We start from the raw sequence: 27,288 nt of genomic DNA, 5'->3' as shown, positions 1-27,288 counted from the left end.
ACTAAACCAACCAATTTAACTAGTAAAGCCACAGCAGCTAAAGGCGTCCATAAGATTTGTTTTTATTGTATGGAAATGTATTGTGCATCGACCTTCTAAAATCTTCATAGGATAGAGCAAGATATCATAGGAATAGCTTGGAAGGGCAATAATAGAAGATACCTCCAAAGATATGTCAGTTGGGATAGTTCCAGCACCCTCTGCTTCATCCAAGCGCAGCCGATAGGCAGAAGAGAATGCTTCAATGTCATCCATAGTTGGAGAACCATATCTACGAAATGTTGTGAACTTAACAGTGATAATAATTGCAGAAAGAATCTCCAGAAATATGTTAAGAATAATAATTACTGTACGTAACTTTTGCTAAATGATAAATGGAACTCGAAAGCTCCCATAGGTAAACTGGCTGTCCTCAATTAAGCACATAAGCATATAACATCGATATTGACAATTTTGTGTTGGGTAGATAGAAAACTTTCATTTATAAAATCAAGCAAAATTGCTATGCATGTGCAATACATTAAAGAATCGCCACCACAGCTAGAGAGAACATCATTCTGTTTTGTTTCTTATTGAAAATTTAATGCATATGATTTTTATAGATAAAATTGTTAGCATAAACTCTTACATCTAGTCTCTCCAGTCTGATTTCATTATTCTACTTATTATACTTCAATGACTAGATGACGTATTAAAATTAGGGGTTAAGTTGCCATGATTTTTGCAAATAACGAATTTAATGTACTAATTAATTCCTTAATCAAAGAACTTGCAGGGAAAAAAGTGCATAGATCCAGTTCTTCAATGCTGATTCTTAGGGTAGCCACACTTCTCATGATTTAAGTTTGCCGCGATTTTGGATGTCGCATTATTATTTAGCATTTGATCTCCATAAAGATCTAACAGTTGGTGTAAGGAACATATGGAATGACTGATAATGAAGTAACGTGGCACGTGCTCCATGTTATAAATCACTCATTCAGTATTCTTGATTTTGAAATCACCAGTAATGACTAATTTGCTTTGCTAAAATTTTGCACTGTGAATATTTAAAGAATGATTATATTAGAGAGGTGATTGGATCTAGAGGTGTAAGTGAGAATTTCTGCTTTTGAAGTTTCTAAGCTAGAGTGAGAAACTCTGCTAGGGTTTTCTTCGCGCATAAGTTTGCCGCCTTTTCTCCCCGGAGAGGACTCCACCTGCAGGATGTCCTCCTCCCACTTCCCTCCTCTCCCTTCCGCATCCCTTTCCCCCATTTTGTTGTCCTCTGGTCCTCTTGACTGGAAGCTTCTTCTAGCTTCCCAAACTCAAGTCTCTCATGATTTCTCTTCCTCCCTCGCTCAATTTCCTATGCATAACTTTACAGCACACTTCACATCAGCTCAAGTTAACGCCAGAGCTCCGGAATGGTCCCTCTCCCTTGTTGGGTATTCCATCAGCAGAAGGCCCTTCTACGAGGCTCTTCTCTCCACTATCAAAAAAGCTTGGAATCTGAAAGGAGCCCTCTCCTTCCTAACCCTAGACAATGGCTTCTTCATCCTCAAGTTCACTGCACCAGAACATTACGAGATGGCTTGGTCCGGTGGCCCGTGGTTCTTCTTCGGGAAACCATTTATATTGCAAAAGTGGACGCCCAACTTTGTGCCGAAGAGGGAAGAGTTCCCCACCATACCTCTCTGGATCAAAATGAAAAATTTGCCTCTATCCTGCTGGACTCCATAAGGGATCTTTAAAATTGCCAGCTATGTCGAAATTCCCTTGGCAATTGATGCTCTCAAAGCAGCCAAAACTCGTCTCACATTCGCCCGCGTCTGTGTGCAGGTGAACAATACATCTCCCCTCCCTGATGAAATTTTTATTTCGGTTGATAGAAAAACCTCCCCCCTCATGATGCTTTATGACTGGAAACCAGTCCCTTACACCCACTGTGGCTCCATTTCGCACTCGCCTCACCAATGCCCCAACAACCTGAATCCCCCTACCCAACAAAAAGCACCCCCTCGTGGTTGCAGCAGCAGCCACAAACCAAGAAGATTTCAACCCCCTGCCGCTTCTAACCCCAAAGCCCCTCTGCCTCAAACCTCCCAGCCTCACCACTCAACCCCTCTTACCCAAAATCCCCCCACCCAAAGTCAAAGTTTGTCAAACCTCCTCCCCCTGGTGATACCTAACCTAAATTCCCCCTCAAAAGACTTCTTGAGCCCTCTCAATACTCACCCCTGGTTTTGGCTTACTTCCCTCGAGCTCCACCCCCATAATTACCAACAACAAATTTGCTTCTCTTTCTGAGCAGGCAGATAAAGCTACAAACTCTACTTCCTTCCCCCATAACCCAAGTCCTCCCTCTTCTTCTCCTCTTAATCACCCAACCTCCTGTCAGCCTACTACCCAAGTCTTGAACATTCCCAACCTCACTCTTATCACCACAACTGAGCAATCCTCTCCTAATGATTGTGACCAACCTCCTACAACACCTAACAGCCAAAGCAACACAGTAACACAACAACAATAGCCCCATTCTACATCCCTTTACTCAAAAGACCAAGAACACTAGAAGCAAACACGCCAAAAAGGAGACCAACGTTGTAAGATTGTTACTGGTAAACAAGTCTCCCTTCTCTTCAACCCTGCGACCTGATGGTTACACTTTTGAATTCTAAAAAAATACCTGGAATGTTACTGGTAAACAAGTCTGCAACGTTGTGCTATCCTTTTTTTCTACTTCCTTCATGCCGAAGCAAGCGAAAAATACAGCCATTGCACTCATTCCTAAACAGGCTCACGCCTCTGCTGTCACTGACTACAGGCCAATTGCTCTTTGCAACTCCATTTATAAGATTGTTGCCAAAATTATTGCTAATAAAATGAAAGAGGTTATGCCTTACATTGTCCACCCAAGCCAAGCTAGTTTTGTTCAGAAAAGGGTCATTTCTGACAACATTCTTTTGGCAACTAACCTTTTAAGCAGATTCAACTTAAAAGCAAAAGAAAAATTCTTTTGCACCAAATTTGATATCCACAAAGCTTTTGACTCAGTCTCCAGACAATTTTTGCTAGACCGTCATCTTTCTAGAGGATTTTCTCTGTTGTTTATACCCTGGATTAAAGCTTGCATCTCTAATATTCATTTTTCGGTGGCTATTAACGGTGCTCTAGATGGTTTCTTCAACTCCACCATGGGTATTAGGCAAGGATGCCTTCTTTCCCCATGCCTCTTCTCAATAGTTATGGATGGGCTATCTGCTAGTTTTGAGGAAGCGGTGACAAATCAAAAAATTATCTGGGATTACTGCGGGCAATGCCATTTTTACTCATCTTTTATATGCTGACGATTTACTTGTTTTTGCTAAGGCTAACATCCGGAACGCACAAACTCTTAATGACATCTTGAGTTGCTATGCTGCTTCTTCGAGCCTTCACGTTAATCCTAACAAGAGCTCTAACTTATTCTCAAAAAATTGCACTTTGAACTCTTCCATTTGTAGTTTACTGAACATTCAGCATAAACTAAATCCTATCAAATACTTGGGCTTACCCATCTTTACTAAAAAACTGCATCAAGCAGATTTTCAGCCTCTCATCAGAAGAATTACTTTGGCTTTTGATGGATGGAAAGTCAAGACCCTCTCCTTTGCTGGAAGAATTCAATTCCTTATATACACTATATTTAGCATACTTGCCTACTGGATCAGAGGCTCTGTCATCCCTAAAGGATGCTGTAAACTCATCAACAAAATTTGCTCTAGATTTCTCCTCTCTCGAGACATCTCGGAGAAGAAGATCCATATGGTTGCTCGGAAAGACATTTGCTTACCAAAAAATTGTGGGGGCCTTGGCCTTCCATCTATTGATGACCTATCTCATACCTTTGGTTGTTCTATTATCTGGTGATTCCTAAATGATGACAATCTCTTATTCCATTGGTGGAAACTAAGCTACCATTCTCTTTGGCTACCACAACCTAAACATGCTTCTACCTATTGGACTTTCCTCTGTTCGGTTGCCTCTAAGATCAAACATTGCCTTACCATAAGGGTCCTCTCAATGCAAGTTCTCCCTTCTCTGAGACCCCTGGTGCAATGGAAATTCTTTATGGGATTTATTGACATCCCGCCCTCATGACTATTATCTCAGGAATACACTGACTTCACTGTCAGCAATTTTATTCGGAACGAGCATTGTTCCATTCCTCCCACCTTCCCTCAAGACATTAGCCAAACTATCCTTTCGGTGCCTATTGTTCCCTCATTTTATGGATGCCTCTGGTTGGGTTCTGACAGTATCAACACTAAGGGCATCAAAAAGCAATATCACTCTCATATTCCTTCAGTTAATTGGCATCATTATATTTGGCACAAGCGGTATGCACTTAGATTTTCTTCTTATGCTTGGCTTGCTTTCAAATATGGACTTAAAACTGCTGATCTTCTGGCTCGTCATGGCATTACGGTAAATACTTGGGCTATTAAATCTCACACTCACCTCTTCTTTGAGTGTGACTACACCTTCAGTATCCTTAAATACTTAATATCGCAAGTTGACTCTCTTCTCTTGAGACCTAACCTCTATCAAGCATACAGTTTTATTGAAGATCACATTGTCAGCACTGAGTTGAATCATCTCTACAATCTTCTGGTTAGTGCAACAATTTATTTTATCTGGAGAGCAGGAATGATAGACTATTTGGCAACTGTCTCGGCTATCATACCACTATAGCCAGAAAGATTAAAAATATTATCTTATACAAATCTGCTCGCTAGAAAAATGCTCATATTTACAGACAGTTTCTGGCATGAGCTCGCACCTTATCTTTCTAGCTTCTTGACTAGTTCATTTTGTGGCTGGGATGATCTGTGGAACTTTTGTTATTCCCCTTGGATGGTCAAATGGTAACCACGGGTTCCCACCGATTTTGTTATATGTTTGGATGGAACATCATATGTGCTCTCTGCTGCTCTTTATCGAGCTGTTTTTTTGGGAGGCTTTCCTCATCTGTTGTTGATCTCTTTTGGTTGCACTCTGATCTAAATGCTCGTGCTTCTTTTCCTAGGGTACTATTTTTTTGGAAGGACGATGATGAGTGTTGGGTCTACCAGCCGCCCCTTGGAAGGTCTCTTGGCAACCAGGGGCCCTGCTTTTATGCTGGCTATTTCAAAAAAATGAATTTTTCCTGACCATAGTTGCTCTGTCTTAGCATATTAAGTCCTTCATAGCTTTAGCTTAGTTTTCCTTTCTCTGTTTTGTTCCCCTGCTTCTCTTTTTGTGCTTGAGACCATGGGGTTTCTTTATATTTTTTCTTTCATATAGTTTTTCCACACTAGTATTTTGTTTCTGTTATCAATGAAATGGGAGTAGCCCCTAAATTTCTCCAAAAAAAGAAAAAAAATAGAGTTGTGAGTCAAGCCAACTCGTGAGATGAGCTAACGAGCCAACCTTGAGCTAGCCCCAACTCGGCTCGTAAGCTCGTAAGGCAGCTCGTTTAAAAAATATTAATATAATATATAAATTCAGGATTTTAAATACAAAGTTGTTAAAAATATTTAAAAATTATATCTCAATTTCTTATATTAAGTAATTCTTTATTATTTCTATCATAACTTATCATTATTTTTACCATTTTATTATAATAATATCTTAAATTATAATTATTTTCTCTCTTTCATAATAAACGAATAAAGCTTGAGCTCGAGCTCGAACTCGATTAATTAATCAAGCTCAAGCCAGGGGACCCTTGAGCACAACTCAACTCATTTACACTCCTAATTGGATCTACTGAAAATAAGATATCTAAAAATATACTATAATAGTTTGGACATGTTAATTGTAGGAAATGCTCCTTGTTGAACCCCATTCAAAAAAATATATATATATATTACCTGCAATCCCTACTCAAATACTGTTAAAATCTCGTATATGCCACCTACTATAGTCTCCCCATCCCCACAACGGCCCATCCTCACGTGCCAGATCCGCCTCGATAACACTTCCATTCGCGTCAATAAAACAAGGGCAAAGCTTGAGAGCTCAATTCAATGTTTCTCCCGCACACAAGCCCCCAATCCTCTTATTCCTGCTCTCGTCTCCTTCCCTATTCAAAATCCCCTACACGCCTCTTATGTCCATAGTACCAAACTCCCTAAGCTGCTATAGCTTCTCCCTATGTCGTCCGAGTCAAATCTCACCCCTTCCTTTGCATCCCTCGGCTACCTCCGAACTCCAATCCTTCCAATTCCCCTCCTGCATCTTGATCGAACACCTCTCAGCAGATCGAAGATCACTTCTGTCTGCTTCCTCCCATCCTTCATGCATTCGACACTGTCGAACCCATGCTCGATTACTTCAACAACCAGCCGAATCGAAGACCACCAACCCCGATTCCCCTCTCTTCCTCACTGCCAACTCATGCCTGAGTGAAGACCTTCCATTCGATCACAGCTGAGCCCGTCGAATCCCTCCATAAGCCAGATCGGGCCACACGGCCTCCTTCCGAACTGACTCCACAATAACTCTTGTCGCAACCCTCTGTCTGGCTTCCACAAACCTATAACATCGATTCTTTCAGCCGCAAGAAGCTTTGATCCATTAGCCAAGCCGCACTCTACTCACTGGATCGATCCCACCTTCCTCCAGATCGGAACTTCTTCCTTCCTTGTCCGACCTCTCTGCCAATAATCGTATCCCACAAGCTTCCGCCCTCCTTTCCGCCTACACCTGCCATCACCTCATAATTTCCCTTTCCCCATCTACAACCCACTTCAAGTCCAGCCCAACAGCCCAATACCAACCCTCTAGCTCACACATCAAACCCGCTAAATCTCTCCTCCACTACAAAAACAGCCCAGTTCCGATCTCTCTATATAGCATAAAAAAAAAAGACAGAAAGAAAAAAAAAGAGTTTTCCAAATAAAAAAGTTTTGGGTGTCTTGATCTTCGTTCATTTTCCTCATCGTTACCGCCATCAGTTCGATTGCGTAGGTATAATGTTTTACAAACTCAACCCCTCTAAGAATCTTATTTTTGACGTTCACGACACTGAAAAATCACCTATGCTCATTTTTCTCTAGTGTGGTGATAGAAACCATGTGTCACTTGCGGCGAGGCTGGTAAGCATTGTGCACGCTTTTCTCTAGCGTGACGGGGTAAAAAATAAGTACTCATGTACGAGCTTCAGTGCTGTGGGGAAAGAATTGTGCATTTTCAAATAGATACCCCTGAAGACTCATGCATGCCTTTCTTTGGCATTGTGGGATCAAAGATCACAGCCGCGGTGTCACACGACACCTACCATATACGTCTTTCTTTGACGTGGTGGGTAGGCTAAGACTCCCAAAATTCTCTTTAAATAAGGGAGACGCCGGGAGGCTACCGAAATTCAGAGTTAAAAAATGTACAAAACTTAGACAAATAATAGGGGATAAGACTAGAACAATAAGAATAGGGAATTAAACTTGACCATATGGAACCAAACTTGCAATTACAGGGAACATAACCTAACATCTAAAATGAAATCAGTAATTTACAAAAAAAAAACATAATTAAATATAAAAGCAAGGACTTCTAGTGGATAAAAATTTCAAGAACGATTGGCTTGCAAGTAAAGATCAATTGGAAAAATACACGATGTGCTTGCAACCAATAATTTGAAATTTCTAATAAATATTGAAAGTCGTCATGATGATCTGAATGCAAGTGCTAACAAGCAATAATGGCGGGCTCATTATGCATATTACAAGTCACCTTCGAGGACAAAGAACTTGTAATGCATACAATGAACCATATACGAACGGCAGTAGGAGAACATACAATAATATGCTTATAAGCAAAGCGTGGATGGTGCACAATGAATGTAGTGGCATTCCTACAGTTGACACTAACCAACTCGTAAGCAAATACACTAAACTTCTGCAAGTCATGATGATCAACATACAATGAATATAATGAATTCTTGCAAACACTGATGAGGGGTTGCAACAAACACATTAGCCCACCTGCAAGTAGCAACAACAAATACATTGCAAGGATGAGGGGTCCTTTTTGAACAAATAGAAGTTGATATATGAATGAATGCAGCTCGTTGATAGTCTACATTAATGCACAAATGAATGTAATATATTGCACAAATAATAAAACTTCTTGCAAACATACACAGTGCAACGTACGACAAATGCGAATATCTACAAGCAATAGCAAAAGAATCATCGTTTGCACAACAATCTACCTACAAGTGATGACAAGCAACATGCAATAAATGTCAAGGCACCTGCAAAGCCAGCAGCAATTCAATTTCAAGCAAACATATCAATCATCTACCAAAAATGACGGCTAATACAGTCCGTATACAAACAGCGATGATAGATGTGTTGCAAGTGTAGTGGATCCCCTTTGAACATAGATATGCACACAACGTATTATTTATAGGCGAGCACAGCTAATTCATGATGAATACGAGTCATTTGTGGTTTTGCCATCAAATGGCACCACAAGTAAATGATTATGACCAGGACCCTCTGACCAAATAGTTTTGCCACCAATTTGCACCATTATATTACGGTTATGGTCAAAGCTCGTATGTTCTTCACGATGCTAAATCCTTAAGTAATTAATCAATAAGATATGACCAACAGGGCACAAAGCCTTATGTTAGCTAAGGTTGATTCAAATTTATCCACTTAGATAAATATTCACCCCAATATATATATATATATATATACCCCAAGCCTACAAGGTACCCTTGGACAAAGCAACCAATAGCTGCTGACAAGGATCCTTCTATTAGGTTAGGTAAACTACATCCTTTGATTAAGTAGACCACAGACCATGATGATGCGGGATGATAAAACAATGGAATCTTGATCAGTTTATCATCATTCCTCCCACCATCTGCTTTAAGTGTAAGGTGATAAATTTTTAATTTTAAATATTAAATTTTCAAATGTTCAAATCATGCTGCTACTATACGTCAAATACTACGTATCTGTTTGACAACTAGCATTAATTGAAAGTTCCCTTTCACTATCGGGAGGGATAATTAACTATAGGGACTTGCTCCTATAGGAAGCCTGAACTCATATCATAAAGTCCTCGCAAAATGAGCGTGAAATCTCTGTGTAATGTCTTATTCAAAACCCAATCCACCTTTTTAAAATTTGCCTCAAAACTTAAGCATTAAAATTCTCCTCGATGACCCAAAAAAGAGAAAAGGAGTCGTGGAGAGGCCGAGGCACGAATATTTGAAGCCTGCACTCCAATTAGACAGATAAATAAAATTGATGTTAATAGATGAAAAAAAGGGTAGATATAAAGTAAAATAGATAGAATTTGTTCAAAATAATTGTAAAAAATAAGTCTAACACTTTGAATAGCAGAAAATTATTAAATTAAACCCGAGTATAAATTGAATTCTAAATAATTCAATATTAAAATTAAGAAACTATTAAATAAATTTTAAAGTAAAGATAGAAATTTATACATTTATTTTAGATAAATTCAAATAACATGTGAATGGTAATTAGGACTATCTAATATTCTATCTAATATAAAAAGAAAAAAGGAAAGAATAGAGGACACAGTACTCCTCTCTTGATAGTGATAGATGTTGTATATGTAAATCTTAGACAATAAAAAGAAGTATAATTTAACTAGAAAAGGAAACATATATAATAAAAAAAGAATAGGTGCATAACACAAATCAAAATTAAAAAAGCAAAAAAAAATAATAGTACAATAAAAGAACTGAATATGGACTCATTCGCTGTGTAAAGGATTCAATTGGTTTGGTGATATGAACTCAATCGAGTGCTAACTCTCATTTATTTCTTATGGAATTAACTGATCAACTTGCTATCCGATTATTCATCTTTTCTTAAGAACTTCTCAAAAAGAATTTTGAAATTTTTATTATGATTTATAAACATGAGAAACAATCCTACTACTAACAATCTTGTGGTGTCTACACTTGTCTCTTTCTTTTAGTAGGCGCTAATCTTCTTATTTGGTCACATTTCATCAATATGGATCAAATAATCCATTGAATGTACATTCACAGATGGCTATAATTGGTTTTGACCCTTATTTTTATGTAAAGGAAATAGTAGATCGGGAAACTTCTGCTAACTTTTTTCCATTTGAATTTTTATGCTCCTAATGTTTTGAGGAATTCCCACAATTATATACCCAGTAATTTGATGAGTGGCATGTACTTCCATGTCGCTTGTATTTTCTAGTTATGAAGCGTGGTTAAGTGATCTTACCCATATTGCACTAAGTGGGCAAGTAGTATGGCCAACCGAAGGTCAAGAAATATTGAATGGGAATGTGGGAAATCATTTCCAAGGAATACAAATAACCTCTGATTTTTTTTTCAAATTTGGTGAGCATACAAAATCGCTAGTGACTTGTCATTAATTAGCAGGGGAGAACCTTTCTTGTAAAAATTAAAAATTCATAAAGAGAAGGAAAAGAGATCGTTCAAAAATCAATATACATGTATGTCCATCTGCAAAGCACGAAGAGTAATTGGTCAAATTCATGGACATCCTTATGAATCACGACACTGAAAATAATGCCTTACTGGGAATCTTATCTAATTTTTAAATGAATTTACTCTATAGCAGCAACTGTTAGTCTTAATATAGGTTTGAGTAAAGTTGATTTCTTTCAAAAATAAATGGAAAATGGGAATTCGTAACACCTGGCCCAAATTAGTTGGGATGAGGCTAATAGTGATGACAAGGATGCTCAAAGATACTCACTTGTTGGACATCTTCTCTATCCGCAAGCGAATGGTAGAATTTGCTGAAGTTTTGAATGCATATATCCTCAAATCACTATTAAATGAAAGTGAGACATCTGCTGCTATTGCCAATGCTTCCTTATCCCACCATGTTCCAGCAAGTGAGATCCCTCCTCCCCCACCGCCATCACCAACTTTCAGATGATCATAAAAATAATAAGGGTGTTCATTTGTTGAAAGTGTCTGCATGTCATACAAGCAAAAGAAAGAGCAATGATACACAAGAGAGTTCAGAATTACTTGGGGATCTGCATCTTCATTATCATCTTGAAACTCATCCTCAAAATCTGTTTCATCGCTTGCCAGCATATCTAAGGAAAAACAAAGCCTAAGTTGTACATAAACTTGCATCTTTGAATGTTATACATCAACTTTCGATCTTATAGTTCTTTGACCAGAATGATGGAAAATATAGTTCGGAGTTGGAATTGGATAATTTACACTGCAACAACAAAAAGCTGCTTTTTTTTTTCAAAACTACTTCAATTAGATATACATCAGTTTTAACTTTTTACAAGGCTTCTAATATTATGCTTCAGATCTTCAGGAGTCAATTTCAAACTGTATATAAGCTTTGTTTTTTTTTTTTTTTTAATCAGAACCAAGTTTTTAAGCTAATTTTGAAACAGAAAAGCCATATGAAATGATTCAATTAGTAGATATTGGTAAAGGTTGGTGGTTAATCCTCTAGGGTTTTGGTGAGTTCATAGTTATTTCTTCTTATCATTTCTCCTCCTCTTTCCCAACACAATTTCATCTCCTATTCTTAGCCTCAAGCTTAGCATCCCTTAACCTCCAAACATATTCAAACTCTCTAAAACTCTCCTAAATAGCCCCACACATCTCTCATAACCTTCCAAATCCTCAACTCCATAAAAAACCCAAATATACAATAGACAAAATTCCAATATAGACAGGTAATTTTTTGTTGTGAGCAACCAAATTAAAAGTTTAATAACTTCTCAACCATTGATCCAAAATCTATTACACCATCATTAGTTCCATAATATTCCAAAGCTTCGATCTAGAGCTTTTCATTATTTTTCTCCAAAGAAAATGCATCTTTTTTGAGCTTAGAAGTTTCATACCAAAATCTGTCCAAAAACTTAAATTTCTGCCTCACCACCACCCAAATAATCATTCTATCACCACCCTAAGAGGACATCAATCAAGTTGTCGGCTTCACCATAAAGATCCTATTGACACTACATTATTTTGGTATCAAAGCCATGAGCTCCAAGAAATTTAAAGTCAAAGAGCTTGAAGGCATATTTTGCTTGTAGCAGAGTTTTTTTTTTTTTTTCCTAGGAGGATCTGATTTTTTTTCAAGATAGAGAAAATTTGAGATACCTTGGAAAAAAAGGGCTTATTTTTTTTCAAGAAAGGTTAGTATTGCTTTCATGACTTTAAATTTCCTTATTTGATAATTTATTAAAAAAATTGGAAAATTGCATGATAGTTGATAACTCTATAAGAATTTGCTTTATTCCGAATTAATACCACCAACAAAAAATACCTAATCTAACATTTGTGTGAACCTACCATAACCGAAAATTTTATTGAGATTCCTTAAATAGAAAATGGTGTGTTCCGCAAATAAAAGTCTTTACTTGAATCAAAATTAAGACAAGATAGTTAAATGTTATATTCTTGTGATCATCTTTTTAAATTTATATGCCTTGAGTATTTATTAATATTTGAAAGGATTGCTTGCTTTAGAAAATTCATTAAAAAATTATCTTTATTTGCAAGCATTAGAATATATTGCGTTAAACAAAATGCTTTTTAGGCTAAATAAAACTTTGTCAAAAAAACCTAAACTATCTAAGGAGAGCTTGGGATGTAAGTAGTCTTGTAACCCCCTTGTGGGCTCCAAAAATTAGGCCCTGGCCTCCCCCGCTACGCTTTTTTTCGGGTGAGTTTTAACGGATTTAAGTTTCGGGGTAAATTTTGGAAGGCAAATAGGTTTGTAGATACGACACTACCCAGAGATTTCGCCCTCATTTTGCGAGGACTTTATGGTCTGCGTTCTGGTATCCTATCGGCGCAAGCTCCTATAGTTAATTACCCCTCCCGATCACGAGAGAGAACTTTCGATTAAGGCTAGTCATCGATCAGAAACGTAGAGATACGTGTTATCTGGCATATAGTAGCGGCATGGGCATGAGTATTTGTAAAGGGTTGATATTTAAAATTGGGAATTTCACCATCCTGCACTTAAAGCGGATGGTGGGGGAATGGATGATGGACCCGATCAAGATTCCATGATTCCGTCGTCCCGGGCCATCGTGGTCCCTGGTCTACTTAGCCAGAGGAGGTAGTCGACCCAACCTGACAGAAGGATCCTTGTCGGCAGCCATGGGTTGCTTCATCCAAGGGGAACTTGTAGACCTTGGGTGAATATTTATCTAAGGGGACAAATTTGCATTCACCTTAGCTAATAAAGGGCTTTGTGCCCTGTCGATTATATCATATTAATTCATGTCTCAATTATTTGTGCACTAAGGAACGTATTGGTTCTGACCATAACCGTTATCTCGTGGTGCCATTTGGCGGCAAAACCACTTAGTTCAGAGTGTCTCGGGTCATAACTGTTTATCATGCGGTGCCATTTAACGACAAAACCACCGATTAAAGAACACGTACCATGTCCTTACTGGCAGGAAATTATTTGAGAATAGATCATAGTGATATTTTCGACTAGGCATTAGCTCTATGTGAGCTCAAATATTTTTTAACTTGTCCACCTATACAAACTGTTACAGAGGGTGGATGAATTTTGCCTTAAGTATTTTGATGGATGATTTCAATTTTAAACATCTTTGGATTTTTAGACTTTTGGACATTTTGGTGGCATTTGAAATATTTAGAATTAGTCCATCCAGTTGAAATCTACGTTCAACACAGCCATCATCGAGGTAACGGGGTCATTCATTAACTAAACATTGTCGACCTTATCAACTTGCTGATAGGGGATCGGGTTCGTTGTTGGCTTTGCAGTTTTGTTGATGAATTTTCTTTGTTGGGGGCCTTGAAGGTCTTATATGAACGTATAAAATAGATATTTCAGTAGACACCTGACCGTATATCTATTTGATAGTTCGAGCCATGTCGACTCTCATCTATCTGTATATAAGGATCGGGCTCGAACTACGTTCATTTATGGACCCGCGCAGCATCCCTAGACGTCACATATGTATTAATAACACGCTCGTCGGGGCCCGTGCTAGTTTATGACTACACATGCCCTTATGGGTACTTATTCGTATACAAACTACGGTGCATGTACAGGGGCATTTTGGACATTTGACAGGTTTTTTTACGATGGCTCATAGAAGTTCATTTTATAGTTGTCTTTTCAACATTTTCTTATGGATACTATGGTGGATGCACGAACACTGGTCATCGAGGAACTTGCAGGCCTCATTAGTCTTATCCAACCCGATGTTCTAGACCTAATTGAACTGCTATTCACTCGCTCCATAATGATTTGATCTGGCTTTCTCTTCCAGAATTTGTATAGGAATCAATAAGTGATTTCCTAATTATGTCGTCATCATCACTTTATGTTGTCGGCTTCAATAAAGAATCAATCATTTCGACCTTGGATGATTGTGCCCTTGCAGACGTCGTATAAATCAAAATCAATTGTTACTGCCTCGAGTAGGCATTATAACGATTGAAAAGCGCATCGGGTCATATAGGAGAGATATATGAGATATTCATTCCTAAAATGATTGTTGCAGCCCTTGATGTAGTTAGAGTAGTGGGTGTACTTTCTATTATGTTCATGGAAAATCTTTTATATACACTTCAAGATTCGTTGCGTACACCAAGTTGTCTTGTACACTGTATATATGACTTTTTTTCTTGTAGGGGACAAGCATGTATACTCGCCATAGTATTATTGCCAGTGATGTATACGATTGTCCCTGACGTTTGTATTTACAATGCTATGTAGAGATGTTAGATCTCCGAACTTTACCCATGCTCATATTACTGCACCACTAATGAATAGGTCATTGTGTGTCTTCGGAGTTCCCTTGTCCTCGAAGGTCACTTGCGATATGCATAATAAGTTTAACATTCTTATTATCCTTAGTGCTCATGTTGGCATGACGGCTTTTAGAACTTATTGGAGAATACTTCAAATTGCTTTTCTCATATGAATTTCCGCATTCTCCGTAATCTCCACCACTCACTGCTTATAAGATTTGATACACCTGATTGCATATCGACGTTGATGGCATAGTGACATGTTTATTGCACATCCTTCCCTTACATATTATTCATGAATGTATCATATCATTCATTGTATTGATCTCCTTATGCCCATAAGTTGATTGGCAAGGGAAATATCAACCATTGTATGTTCAGGGGTAAGTTATAGTATACATCCAAGGCTCTATCTTGTTGGTTGCAATTAAGTTGCATATATCCTTCAACTTCATTAATTGATATGCACAAGTAGGTTGTATTGATGCATCGCCCGTCATTGATCTTTCATTTGCTTCTTGTTTGAATGATTGCTTGCAAATTCCTTATGAAGCTTCGGTTATTACAAGTATCATGTTCATTCATTGGTAATCATTTGAGTACATCAGGAATTGATTTGTCATGAGTCCTTATTTTCTTGCAAATATACTCCACTTGCAAATTTTTTATCCTTGAAGGTGGTTTGCCATACACACACTAAACTTGATATCATGTCTTTACCCCACTTGAGATGATCATTACAAATCTATTATTGTTATCCAAAGAGAGATTTCAGGTCAAAGCTTGTACATTAATCATTTGCTTGTTTGCATAGGTCTCAAATGATTCAAACTTTGCATTCTAATTGAAATGAGAATCTATTGTTATCATTCAAGACAAACTCTATGTTCATTTGAGCTCTTTTGTATTTGTTTAAGTTCAAATTTAGTTCGTTTATTGTCAAGTTCAAGTACAATTTGAGTTCATGTCCATTGCACTTAGTTCATTTCAGTTTGAGTTCAAATGCAGTCCCCTATAATTTATTTAAGTTGTAAGTTTATTTATTGTTTGAATTGAGTTAAAATCCTTTGCATTAGCTCCAAGTTCCCTGTTGTCCAAATTAGGTTCATAAGTCCCATGTAGTTTTTGTTCAATTCAAGCCAAGTATAGTCCCTCGTCAATGCAGATTTTGGCAGTCTCCCTCGTTTAGGGGAAACTACGAGAAATTGGGTCTTCCCACTACGCGCAATAAAGACGTGTATGATAGGTGTCCGTAGACACCGCGGTGGTGTCTTCATTCCCACCACGCTAATAAAAGCGTGTATGAGGTCTTCGAGGGTACCTATTTTAAAAGGCAGCTGGCTTTCCCCCCTGCTCGATGGTACTTATAAATAACCCCGTCTAGTTGTAGGCGTCACACCATGTTCTCATCCCACCTTCACAATAAAGGCGTGTATAGGCGGTTTTCCGGTGCACCGCGAATGCCGAAATGGGGTTTAGGTGATTATTCGCTTCATCGACAGCACCGCGACGCACTTCCTCCTACCACGTTAACAAAAACGTGTATATATAGTTATTTTGTCATGCTGCAAACATCGAAGTTGGGTTCTTGAGTTTTAGGGTCTATAAGGGTTATACCTAGGCGACTGTTGGGTGGAGGGTACAAAAATCAAGACAAAACCTCTATTTTTCTCTTCTTCTTCTTCTTTTTTTGTAAAACTCCTCTTTTTTTTTCGAAAACCTTCTTTTTCTTCTCCTTTTCACGATTGAAAAGCGCATCGGGTCGTATAGGAGAGATAGACGAGATATTTATTCCTAAAATGATTGTTGCATCGGAATCTCTTTATTTCTTAACTTTCGGACGTCGTGCGCCAAAATCAACTCTGGCTCTTGGAGCAAAACTTGGCACATTCTGGAGCAGATTTACAACTGATCGTCCCAGGACGATCCTGGAGCAGATTTTTGATATTACAGTTGCAGCCCTTGATGTTGTTAGAGTAGTGGGTGTACTTTCTATTATGTTCGTGGAAAATCTTTTGTATACACTTCAAGATTCGTTGCGTACACTGAGTTGTTTTGTACACTGTATATCTGACTATTTTTCTTGTAGGGGACAAGCATGTATACTCGTCATAGTATTATTGTCAATGATGTACACGATTGTCCCTGAGTTTTGTATTTACAATGCTATGTAGAGATGTTAGATCTCCGAACTTTACCCATGCTCGTATTACTGCACCACTAATGGATAGGTCATTGTGTGTCTTCGGAGTTCCCTTGTCCTCAAAGGTCACTTGCGATATGCATAATAAGTTTAACATTCTTATTATCCTTAGTGCTCATGTGGCATGATGGCTTTTAGCACTTATTGGAGAATACTTCAAATTGCTTTTCTCATATGAATTTCCACATTCTCTGTAATCTACACCACTCATTGCTTACAAGATTTGATACACCTGATTACATATCAACGCTGATGGCAGTGGCATATTTATTGCACATCCTTCCGATACATATTATTCATGAATGTATCATATCATTCATTATATTGATCTCCTTATGCCCATAAGTTGATTGGCAAGGGAAATATCAGTCATTGTATGTTCAGGGGTAAGTTATAATATACATACAAGGCTCTATCTTGTTGGTTGCAATTAAGTTGCATATATCCTTCAACTTTATTAATTGATATGCACAAGTAGGTTGTATTGATGCATCGACCGTCATTGATCTTTCATTTGCTTCTTGTTTGAATGATTGCTTGCAAATTCCTTTTGAAGCTTTGGTCATTACAAGTATCATGTTCATTCCTTGGTGTTCATTTGAGTACATCATGAATTGATTTGCCATGAGTTCTTATTTGCTTGCAAATAGACTCCACTTGCAAATTCTTTATCCTTGAAGGTGGTTTGCCATACGCATGATAAATAGAGCCCTGCATTGGGTACCCATAACCACACCCACCCATACCCACACACACCCATGTACCCACCTATACCCAATGGGTATGGGTGGGCATGGGTACGCCCATGGCCTTGTGGGTGGGTATGGGTGGATACTCAACATCGAGGGAAAAATCGATTTACATTGCTAATCACCGTATATCTTACTTATACTACTGCAATCCTCACTACGTATTGTGCAGCAGCTAATCACGCTACGACTACGATAAATTCTGATATGCGACTTAAAAGTTTGTCATCATAGCAAATGACAATAAGCCTCAAGGCCATCAGTCCGTGGTAGACTGCGTTCAAAAAACATGGAAAGTGGGTGGGTATATGTGGGTATGAAATCCCGAAAGTCATCATGGGACCCCATGTAGGGCTTTGATGATAAACTTGATATCATGTCTTTACCCCACTTGAGGTGATCATTACAAATTTATTATTGTTATCCAAAGAGAGATTTCATGTCAAAGCTTATACATAAATCCTTTGCTTGTTTGCATAAGGTCTCAAATGATTCAATTGAAATGACAATCCATTGTTATCATTCAAGACAAACTCTATGTTCATTTGAGCTCTTTCGTATTTGTTTAAGTTCAAATTTAGTTCGTTTATTATCAAGTTCAAGTACAATTTGAGTTCATGTCCATTACACTTAGTTCATTTCAGTTTGAGTTCAAATACAGTCCCTGTAATTTATTCAAGTTGCAAGTTTATTTATTATTTGAATTGAGTTAAAATCCTTTGCATTTGCTCCAAGTTCCCTGCTGTCCAAATTAGGTTCATAAGTCCCCTGTAGTTTTTGTTCAATTCAAGCCAAGTATAGTCCCTCGTCAATGCAAATTTCGGCAGCCTCCCGACGTCTCCCCCGTTTAGGGGAAACTACGTACGAGAAACTGGGCCTTCCCACCACGCGCAATAAAAACGTATATGATAGGTGTCCGTAGACACCGCGACCGTGTCTTCATTCCCACCATGCTAATAAAAGCGTGTATGAGATCTTCGAGGGTACCTGTTTTAAAAGGTAATTGGCTTTCCCCCCGCTCAAGAGTACTTATAAGTAACCCCGTCTAGCCGTTGGCGTCGCACCGGGTTCCTATCCCACCACGCGCAATAAAGGCGTGTATAGGCAGTTTTCCGGTGCGTCGCGAATGCCGAAATGGGGTTTAGGTGATTACCCGATTCATCGAGAGCACTGCGACGCACTTCCTCCTACCACGCTAACAAAAGCATGTATATGTGGTTGTTTTGTCGTGCTGCAAATGTCAAAGGTGGGTTCTCGAAGTTTTAGGGTTTAGAGGGGTTATACCTAGGCGACTGCTGGGTGGAGGGTACAAAAACCGAGACAAAACCTCTTTTTTTCTCTTTTCTCTTTTTTTTTGTAAAACTCTCTTTTTTTTTGAAAACCTTCTTTTTCTTCTCCTTTTCTTTTTTGAACTCTCATTTTTTATTGCATGAAATAATAATATTATTATTATTAATATTACTATTAATATTAATTTATTCTTGTATTACTTTATACTATTACTATTATTTAATATTAATGATATGCTTAATAATGATAATAATAGTAGTATTATAAAATTAATATAATATTAACACTAATATTAACATCAATATCAATTAACACTAATAATATAATAAGAATACATATATAATAATAAAAAGAAAGAGAGGGGGATTACCCTCTTAGATTAGGCAAGCGGGTCAGATAGGTGAGGAAGAGGCTTCTGAGCGTGTGAGGTTTTGCGGCTCTGTGGATTTCAGCAACGTGTAGAGGTTCGGACAAAATTGGTTGGGTACGAAGCTTTGGCGGCTTGATAGGGGAGGTGGAGTTCGGCTAGTTCAGAGCGGAAGGGTCAGGCAGGATGTGAATGCAATGGAGGCGTGGTCGGACTAGGTTAGAGGTGCTTGTGGCCACAAGTAAGTCGGAGCTTGCGAGGTTGAGTTCGGCTAAGAAACATGGGTTTGGTTCTAGGGAGGTTCGACGGTTAGAGATGGATCGGCTATAGGGCTTTAAGGTCGTCTAAGTGGAGTCGGATGGGCTCGGGAGAGAGGAAACTTCGGACGACTTGCGAACAGGAGCAGGAGTCGTGAGGTAGGGATTCGGATGTGTTGTGGGAGGTCTGCCAAAGGAAGAAGAACCTAAGTCTTCACTTTGCCCTCGTTTTATAAATGCAAGAGACATGTGATCGGGTCTTAAGCAGCGCTGAATCGCAGAGCTACTAACATTGTAGCAAGAGGCCCGATACAACAAGATTTCAGCAGGATTTACGATAGAGCTACGGGATGGGTAGCAGAGGTATGTTGTGTATTTCTTCTCATTTTTGTTTCTTTTGGCTATAATCCAGAGGTTAACACCCCTCTCCTCCTAGAAGTTTTCTTACCCTTAATTTTACTTTGATTGAGCATATATATTCTCTTTTCTCTCTCTCTCAACTAAAACATCTCTCTTATCTCTTTCATTCATTGCAACAAAAAGCCTTTATCCCACTATGTGGGGTCGGCTAAATAAATCATTTTTCTCCACTGTATCCTGAAGAATAAAATTATCATCTAAATCTAAAAAAGAAAGATTATTTCTAATATTTTCTAACCAAGTTTTTTTATGTCTACCTCTACCTTTCTTAACATAAGTCACATCTAATACATCTACTTTCCTAACCGGTCATTGAAAGACCGTCATTTTATGTGACCAAACCATCTAAGGCGACTCTCTCTAATCTTATCTTCCACGGAGCTACTCCAACCTTTTCACATATATGCTCATTTCATATCTTGTCTTTAAGAGTAAAGCCACCCATCCACCTGAGCATCCTTATTTCTGCAACACTTAGCTTAATATTATGCTTCTCTTTTAATGGCTAACATTTTGCAACATAAAGCATTACAGGTCTCACTACCATCTTATAGAATTTTCCCTTAAGTTTGAGAGGGACTTTTCTATCACACAATAAGCCCGATGCATTCCTCCACTTCAACCAACCAACTTGAATTCTCCTAATAGTATCCCCTTCTATTTCACCATCACTCTGAGCAATAGACCCAAGATATCTAAAACGAGTGGTCTTATTAATGACTTGATCGCCCAAAGTCACAATCCCCCACTAGATCTATTATTACTAAATTTGCACTCCATATATTCAGTTTTAGATCTACCCAAACAAAAGTCTTTAAACTCTAAAGTTGACCTCCATAATCCAAGTTTACCTTCAACTCTCTCTCTCTCTCTCTCTCTCTCTCTAGCCTTATCAACAAGAAGAATATCATCAACGAAAAGCATACACCAGGGTACAACCTCTTGCAAATGTCTAGTGATAACATTCATGACTAAAGCAAAAAGATATGGGCTTCAGGCTGATTCTTGATGTAATCCAACAGAAATAGCAAAATACTTAGTCAAACCACCTTGTTTTTTAACACAAGTAAACAGCTCCTGCATATATATCCTTATTCCTTAACGACTTGAATATAAAGCATTATTAACCCATTTCTTATGTAGAACTCTTCATAGCACTCTCTTGGAAATTTATAATATACTTTCTCTAAATCAATAAAAATCATATATAAATCCTCATTCTTCCTATACTTCTCCATCAAATCTCTCAATAAATGTACAGCTCTCATATTAGACCTATGTAGTATGAATCCAAATTGATTTTGAGAAATAATAGTGTCACACCACAACCTATGCTCAATAACTCTCTCCTATAGTTTTACAGTATGACACATTAACTTTATTCTCACAATCTTGTGCATCACATTTATTCTTAAAAATAAGAATCAACACACCCATTTTTCACTCATCTAACATCTTTTTAGTCTTCAAAATAATATTAAAAAGTTTAGTAAGCCAAGAAATTCCTACGTCTCCTAAGCATTTCCACACTTCTATTGGAATGTCATCAAGTCCAACATCTTTTTCACGATTCATTTTTTTAATGCCTCTTTAACTTCGGTTTTACTAATACGCCGATAAAAATAAAAAAAAAATGATTTTCATTTAGGATGCTAAGGTCACTAAGTCAATCGTATCCTCATAATTTTCATTAAAAAGTTTAGCAAAATATCTCATCCACCTTTGCTTAATATGCTCTTCTAATAAAAGCACTTTTGTGTCTTCATCTTTAATATATTTCACTTGAACTAAATCATTAATACTCTTATCTTTATGTTTAACTAACTTATACATATATATTTCATCGTCCTTAGTATCTAATACATTACATAAATCATTAAAAGCTAAAATATTTGCATTGCAAATTGCTTTCTTAGACTCCTTACAGGCCTCTTTATATATTTCCCAATTATCATGGTTTTTATAACTACACCAATTTTTATAATAAATCTTATAATTTCACTAGCTATTTTTCCACATAACATTAGCATCCTCATGCACAGACAAAATTTGAAAATCTAGAATCGTACTCTTAAAAATATTTTTGTTAATATTCTTTAAATGCCCCCATCTAATCCTAGAACAACGATTTATTTTATTTTTAATTTTCTATCACTTCGTCTTAAAGTCCAAAACTAATAAGTGATGTTGAGTGCATAAACTTTCACTAGGAATAACTTTACATTCTTTGCAATCTAAACGATCTATTTTTTTTAAAAAAAAATAATCATTCTAAGTTTTACTACATCCAATTTTATAAGTAATGAGATGCTCATCTCTTTTCTTAAATAAGGTATTAGCAATTACAAAATCATAAGCTAAAGAAAAATCTAATATGATCTTACCACCTTTATTAGTCACTTCAAAGTCATAGCCACTATGAATTATTTTAAAATCATCTATCTCTCTACCAATATATCACTTAATTCTCCTCCAATAATTTTTTTTTCTCCGAGAGATATATTTTGTATTAATTCTTCTAAGTCATTCAAAATTTTTAATTTTGAACACATATCCAACCCTACTTGAGAAACATAAGCGTTTATAATATTAATAACTTTAAAATCAACAATAATATTTAAAATTTTAATTCTTTATCAAATTCTATTAATTTTAACAACATTATCCTTCAAACTCTTATTGAAAATCACACCTACAATATTTCTAATATAACTCCTACCATAATATCATAGTTTAAATCTTAAACTATCAATCTCCTTAGTCTTCTCTCCAACCCATATAGTTTCTTGAATGCAAAGAATAGTTATCTTCCTCTGGATTATAATATCTATTACTTTCATTAATTTGCCTTTAAGGAAACCTATATTTCAAGTTTATATCCTAATTTTAGTTTCATGAATTAGCTTATTTGCCTTCATCCGTCCATAATGTGGAGAGTCTTGCCTATTTAACACTGCACCCGGGCACCGATGCAGATCCCTTGCTCACTTGTCGTTGCATTCAGGCCATACAACACGTCGCTTCAAGGGCACACCCTTAGCATTAACATAATATATTAAAATATTCATGTCATCATAATTCGATAAGTTTTATGTTGGTTGTCGACTACCTAACGCAACCCTCAACTATGTTAGAATTTTGGCTAAGATGTCTTAGAGTAACTTGGAAATTGAGGCATTATAAGGTCATGAGAGGTGTGGAGAAATATTTGAAAAAGAAAATGTGTTTTAGGGTTGAGGAAAGCTAAGTTCGATGCATGTAGTGGAGACTGGAGATGAGGAATAAATGTGAGAAAATATAACTAAGTACTCACCAAAATATTAAGGGATCTGCTACAAAGCTTCATTAGAGAGTAGAGTAGCCACTAAATATTTAAAAAAAAATATATATAAACAAAAATAATTGTTAGCCAATGAATCAAAATGTATAAAGCAATATCCTAATTATAAGCATTTTCAAGCCTAGATAACATTGAAAAATCCTAAGAGACAATAAAACACAATTACATTGGTAAATGACTTACAATAATACAAAGAAAAAATTAAGAAAAATAAATAAAATTTAGAGCTTCCAAATACATAAAAGTTTATATTGGTCAAATAAGGCAAGTAAAATGATCCTTAAATCAAATAATTTATGAATTTTTTGCCTCCATGACTAATATGTCCTAGTTATCCATATAGGGATCTTAAATTAAACTTCTTAATCATTTTTTCATGATTTTAAAGAGATTATGGGTTATCAATGGGCTTGCATAGAGAATTGTGCATGATGAAAAACTCAAATCTTGATGCAAAAAAATAATTTTTGTCCTTTATCTTGGTGTTGCATTATATAATTATTGTAAAGGCCCCTCAAAGTTTGTAGCTACTAAAAAAGTATTCAAATGTATTTAATTTTGCAATTGAGGCAAAAGTCTCCAAGTGGTTAGTTCAATAGATTTGGTTGAATCCTTTTGCTACTAGGCATACCTTAAGGATTTAAGAGTGAATCAATGGATCCATCAAATATGAATTTAAGAGTGAATACCATTTATACCCAACTGGAATGGCACCATAGAGTTTCTAAATAATTTCTCAAGTTACTGAGTTTGTTAAGTTACCTTTAACAAAAAGAAAGTTTCCACCACCCACTTAATAGAGTTCAATGACTCTATGAACTCATCGGTCTAACTAGCCAATCATATCAATGAGAGGGTAATACAGACATTAACATCTATCACACACAAGCATACACATTTTATGTATATTTTTAGTCATAGCAATTAACCTATAATCACTAGGACCAAAGTTTATTTCATATTAACATAATATGACTTGCATGAATAAGATTTACTACATACCAACTAAGGCACATGTTAAATAAGTTATGATATCAAAACTTTATTTTTAAATAAAGAGTTTATGCATAAGTTAACATGATAAACTATTTATATATTATACAATAACAACAAGTCTTTATCCCACTATATGATATTGGTTACATGAACCCTTTTTCTCCATTATGTCTTATTAAAAAGTAAAATTCTCCTTTAAATTTAATTTAAAAAGGTCATTTTTAATACTTTTTAATCCAGTCTGTTTAAATCTACCTCTACATTTCTTAGCATAAACTGGATCTAATTTGTTGAGGATGATGATCTAGTTCGACCTTTGGGCATATAAGCCATGTGAGTAGGCTCAACCCTCCAGGATCCTTTAATTTAAAATCGTGACAATCACATATATTTATTCTTCTAACAAGATCATCTAAAGGCTGATGTTTTCTGTGACCAAACCATCTACAATAACTCTCTCTAATTTTATCTTCAGCTGGAGCTACTCCAACCTTTTCACGTAATACTCATTTTATATTATGTCTCCAAGTGTAAAGTTACTCATCCACCTCAGCATCCTCATCTATGGTACTCTTAACGTAATTTTCTGTTTCTCTTTTAATTGTCAACATTTTGCACCATAAAGCATTGCAGGTCTCACTACCATCTTAGAAAATTTACCCTTAAGTTTGAGGGGTACTTCTCTATCACACATTAAAACAGATACATTCCTCCACTTCAACCATCCAACTTGAATTCTACTAATAATATCCTCATCTATTCTGCATTTCTTTGAACAAAACAAAACACCGGAGATATCTAAAATGTACACTTCTTTTAATGTCTTGATCACCCAATGTCACAATCCCACCACTAGATGATTACTACTAACATTATACTCCATGTATTTGGTTTTAGATCTATTCATATAAAAACCATTAAACTCTAAAATTGACTTCCATAATTCAAGTTTTTCATAAACTCCCATTATAATTTTATCAACAGGAAGAATATCATTAGCATAAAAGTATACGCCATTGCAAATGTCTAATAAGACCATCCATGACTAAAGTAAAAAAGATATGGGCTTAAAATTGATCCTTAATGTAATCCAACTGAAATAGGAAAATACTTGGTCAAATCACCTTGTGTTTGAACACAAATAATAGCTATTGTATTTAACTCATTAATGACTTGAATATAATCATTATTAACTCCTTTCTTTTGTAGAACTTTACATACAACTTCTCTTTGACTTTTTTATATGTTTTCTCTAAATCAATAAATATCAAATGTAGATCCTCTTAACTCTCTCTATACTTCTCCGTCAAACCTCTCAACAAATGTATAGCTTTCATAGTAAACCTATTCAACATGAATCCAAATTAATTTTGAGAAATATCAGTATCATTTCATAACCAATGCTCAATCACACTCTCCTACAATTTTAATGTATGACAATAAAACTTAAATCCTATATAATCCGCACACTCTTATGCATCACCTTTATTCTTACCAATACACACCTTCTCAACTCAACTGGCATCTTTTTAGTCTTCAGAATAATATTAAAAAAATTAGTAAGCCAAAAAAATCTTTGATCACCTAAGCATTCTCACACTTCTATTATAATATAATCAGGTCCTATTGTTTTTTCATAGTTCATTTTCTATAAAATACATCCAACTACAGTTTTACTAGTACAATGATAAAAACAAAAATCTCTATTTTCATTTAGGGTGCTAAGACCACTAAGGAATCGTATCCTCACAACTTTCATTGAAAATTTTATCAATATATCTCATTCACATATGTTGAATATTATTTTCTAAGAAAATTACTTTTTGAACTTTATCCTTAATGCACTTTACTTAACAAAAATTTTACTTCTCATATCTCTTTATTTGGCTAAAGTATGCATACATGTTTTATCATCTTTAATATCTAATCTATTATATAAATTATTACAAGCTAAACTTTTTGCATCACATATTACTTATTTAGAATCCCTATAGGCCCCTCTATGTCTTTCCTAATTTTTCGGATTTTTTTATTTAAATCAATTTTATAAATAAAACTTCTTATTTTTAATCTTTTCTTGCACATTTTGATTCCATCACCACTTATTTATACTATTAAGAGCTTTTTATTTATTCACATACTTTACAAATGTTTATAAATTTTTTTTTGTTTTTTTAACAATATAGCATTACTCTTCTTTTCTTTCTGCTTTTTTTTTTTTTTTTTTTTTTTTTTTTTCTTTTTTTTTTTTTTTTTTGCTTTTCATCTTTCACTTCGAAAAAGAGGGTTACGCTAAAATGACAGAAACACAAGGGAATCAAAGCAGTTCAGAGCCAATTCGCTCGGCAATGTAACATGGGAAAAACAAACCAACAACCCAATGGTCAAAACAGTCAGGAAATCAACAGAAAAACAATATACTACTAAGTGCGTGCTAGAAAACAACAAGAAGAGTAAAAATGAAGTCAATACCATCTCCAAAATCCCCGATATAATCCGCTTCCTCGTCCTCGAGTTCTTTCTCAACTTCTTCGACATCTTCCTCCGTGGCTTCCTGTTCCTTTAACGTGAGCTCTTTGGGAGAAGATTTGGTGTAAGAACCCCTCCCCTTGCCATGGCAAATGACAGAATGCCGTCGAGAATTGGCAGAAGCGCAAGGAAGAATCCGTAAAACGAAGTGATTTACGGGATAAAGGCGTGGACAGAGTGAGGAAGAGGGACTGAAACAACGGGCGAGATTACTCAAAGCTGTTCCCGCTGCTAAATCCATCGTTAAGAGAACGCAAGGAGACTCCGCAGGCAAAGAAAGTATTGTGCGGTCCGGAGTCCAATGTGTACAGTCACTGCGCTTGTATTTTTTTTTTTTTTTTTTTTGGGG

The 27,288-nt window shown here is 36.4% G+C and overlaps 1 protein-coding gene across 2 annotated transcripts; it reads right to left on the bottom strand.

The window, feature by feature from the left end:
• LOC110102377 lies at positions 1 to 27,288 on the bottom strand. Of its 2 annotated transcripts, XM_028698517.1 has the most exons (5): positions 27,007 to 27,288; positions 26,883 to 26,976; positions 11,033 to 11,103; positions 10,752 to 10,927; positions 1 to 271 (listed from the first exon to the last, which is right to left on the bottom strand). In XM_028698517.1, the coding sequence occupies exons 1-5, from the start codon at positions 27,178 to 27,180 to the stop codon at positions 16 to 18; spliced, it is 771 nt and encodes a 256-aa protein (XP_028554350.1). In that variant the 5' UTR covers positions 27,181 to 27,288; the 3' UTR covers positions 1 to 15. The 2 variants fall into 2 exon arrangements, with proteins under 2 accessions (XP_028554350.1, XP_028554349.1); XM_028698516.1 differs by having other exon boundaries at positions 26,883 to 27,287.

The sequence above is a fragment of the Dendrobium catenatum genome, unplaced genomic scaffold, assembly GCF_001605985.2.
Source record: "Dendrobium catenatum unplaced genomic scaffold, ASM160598v2 fragScaff_scaffold_1099, whole genome shotgun sequence".
NCBI lineage: Eukaryota > Viridiplantae > Streptophyta > Magnoliopsida > Asparagales > Orchidaceae > Dendrobium > Dendrobium catenatum.
The sequence above is the reverse complement of the archived record's forward strand: the minus strand, read 5'-3'. Positions and strand labels throughout refer to the sequence as shown.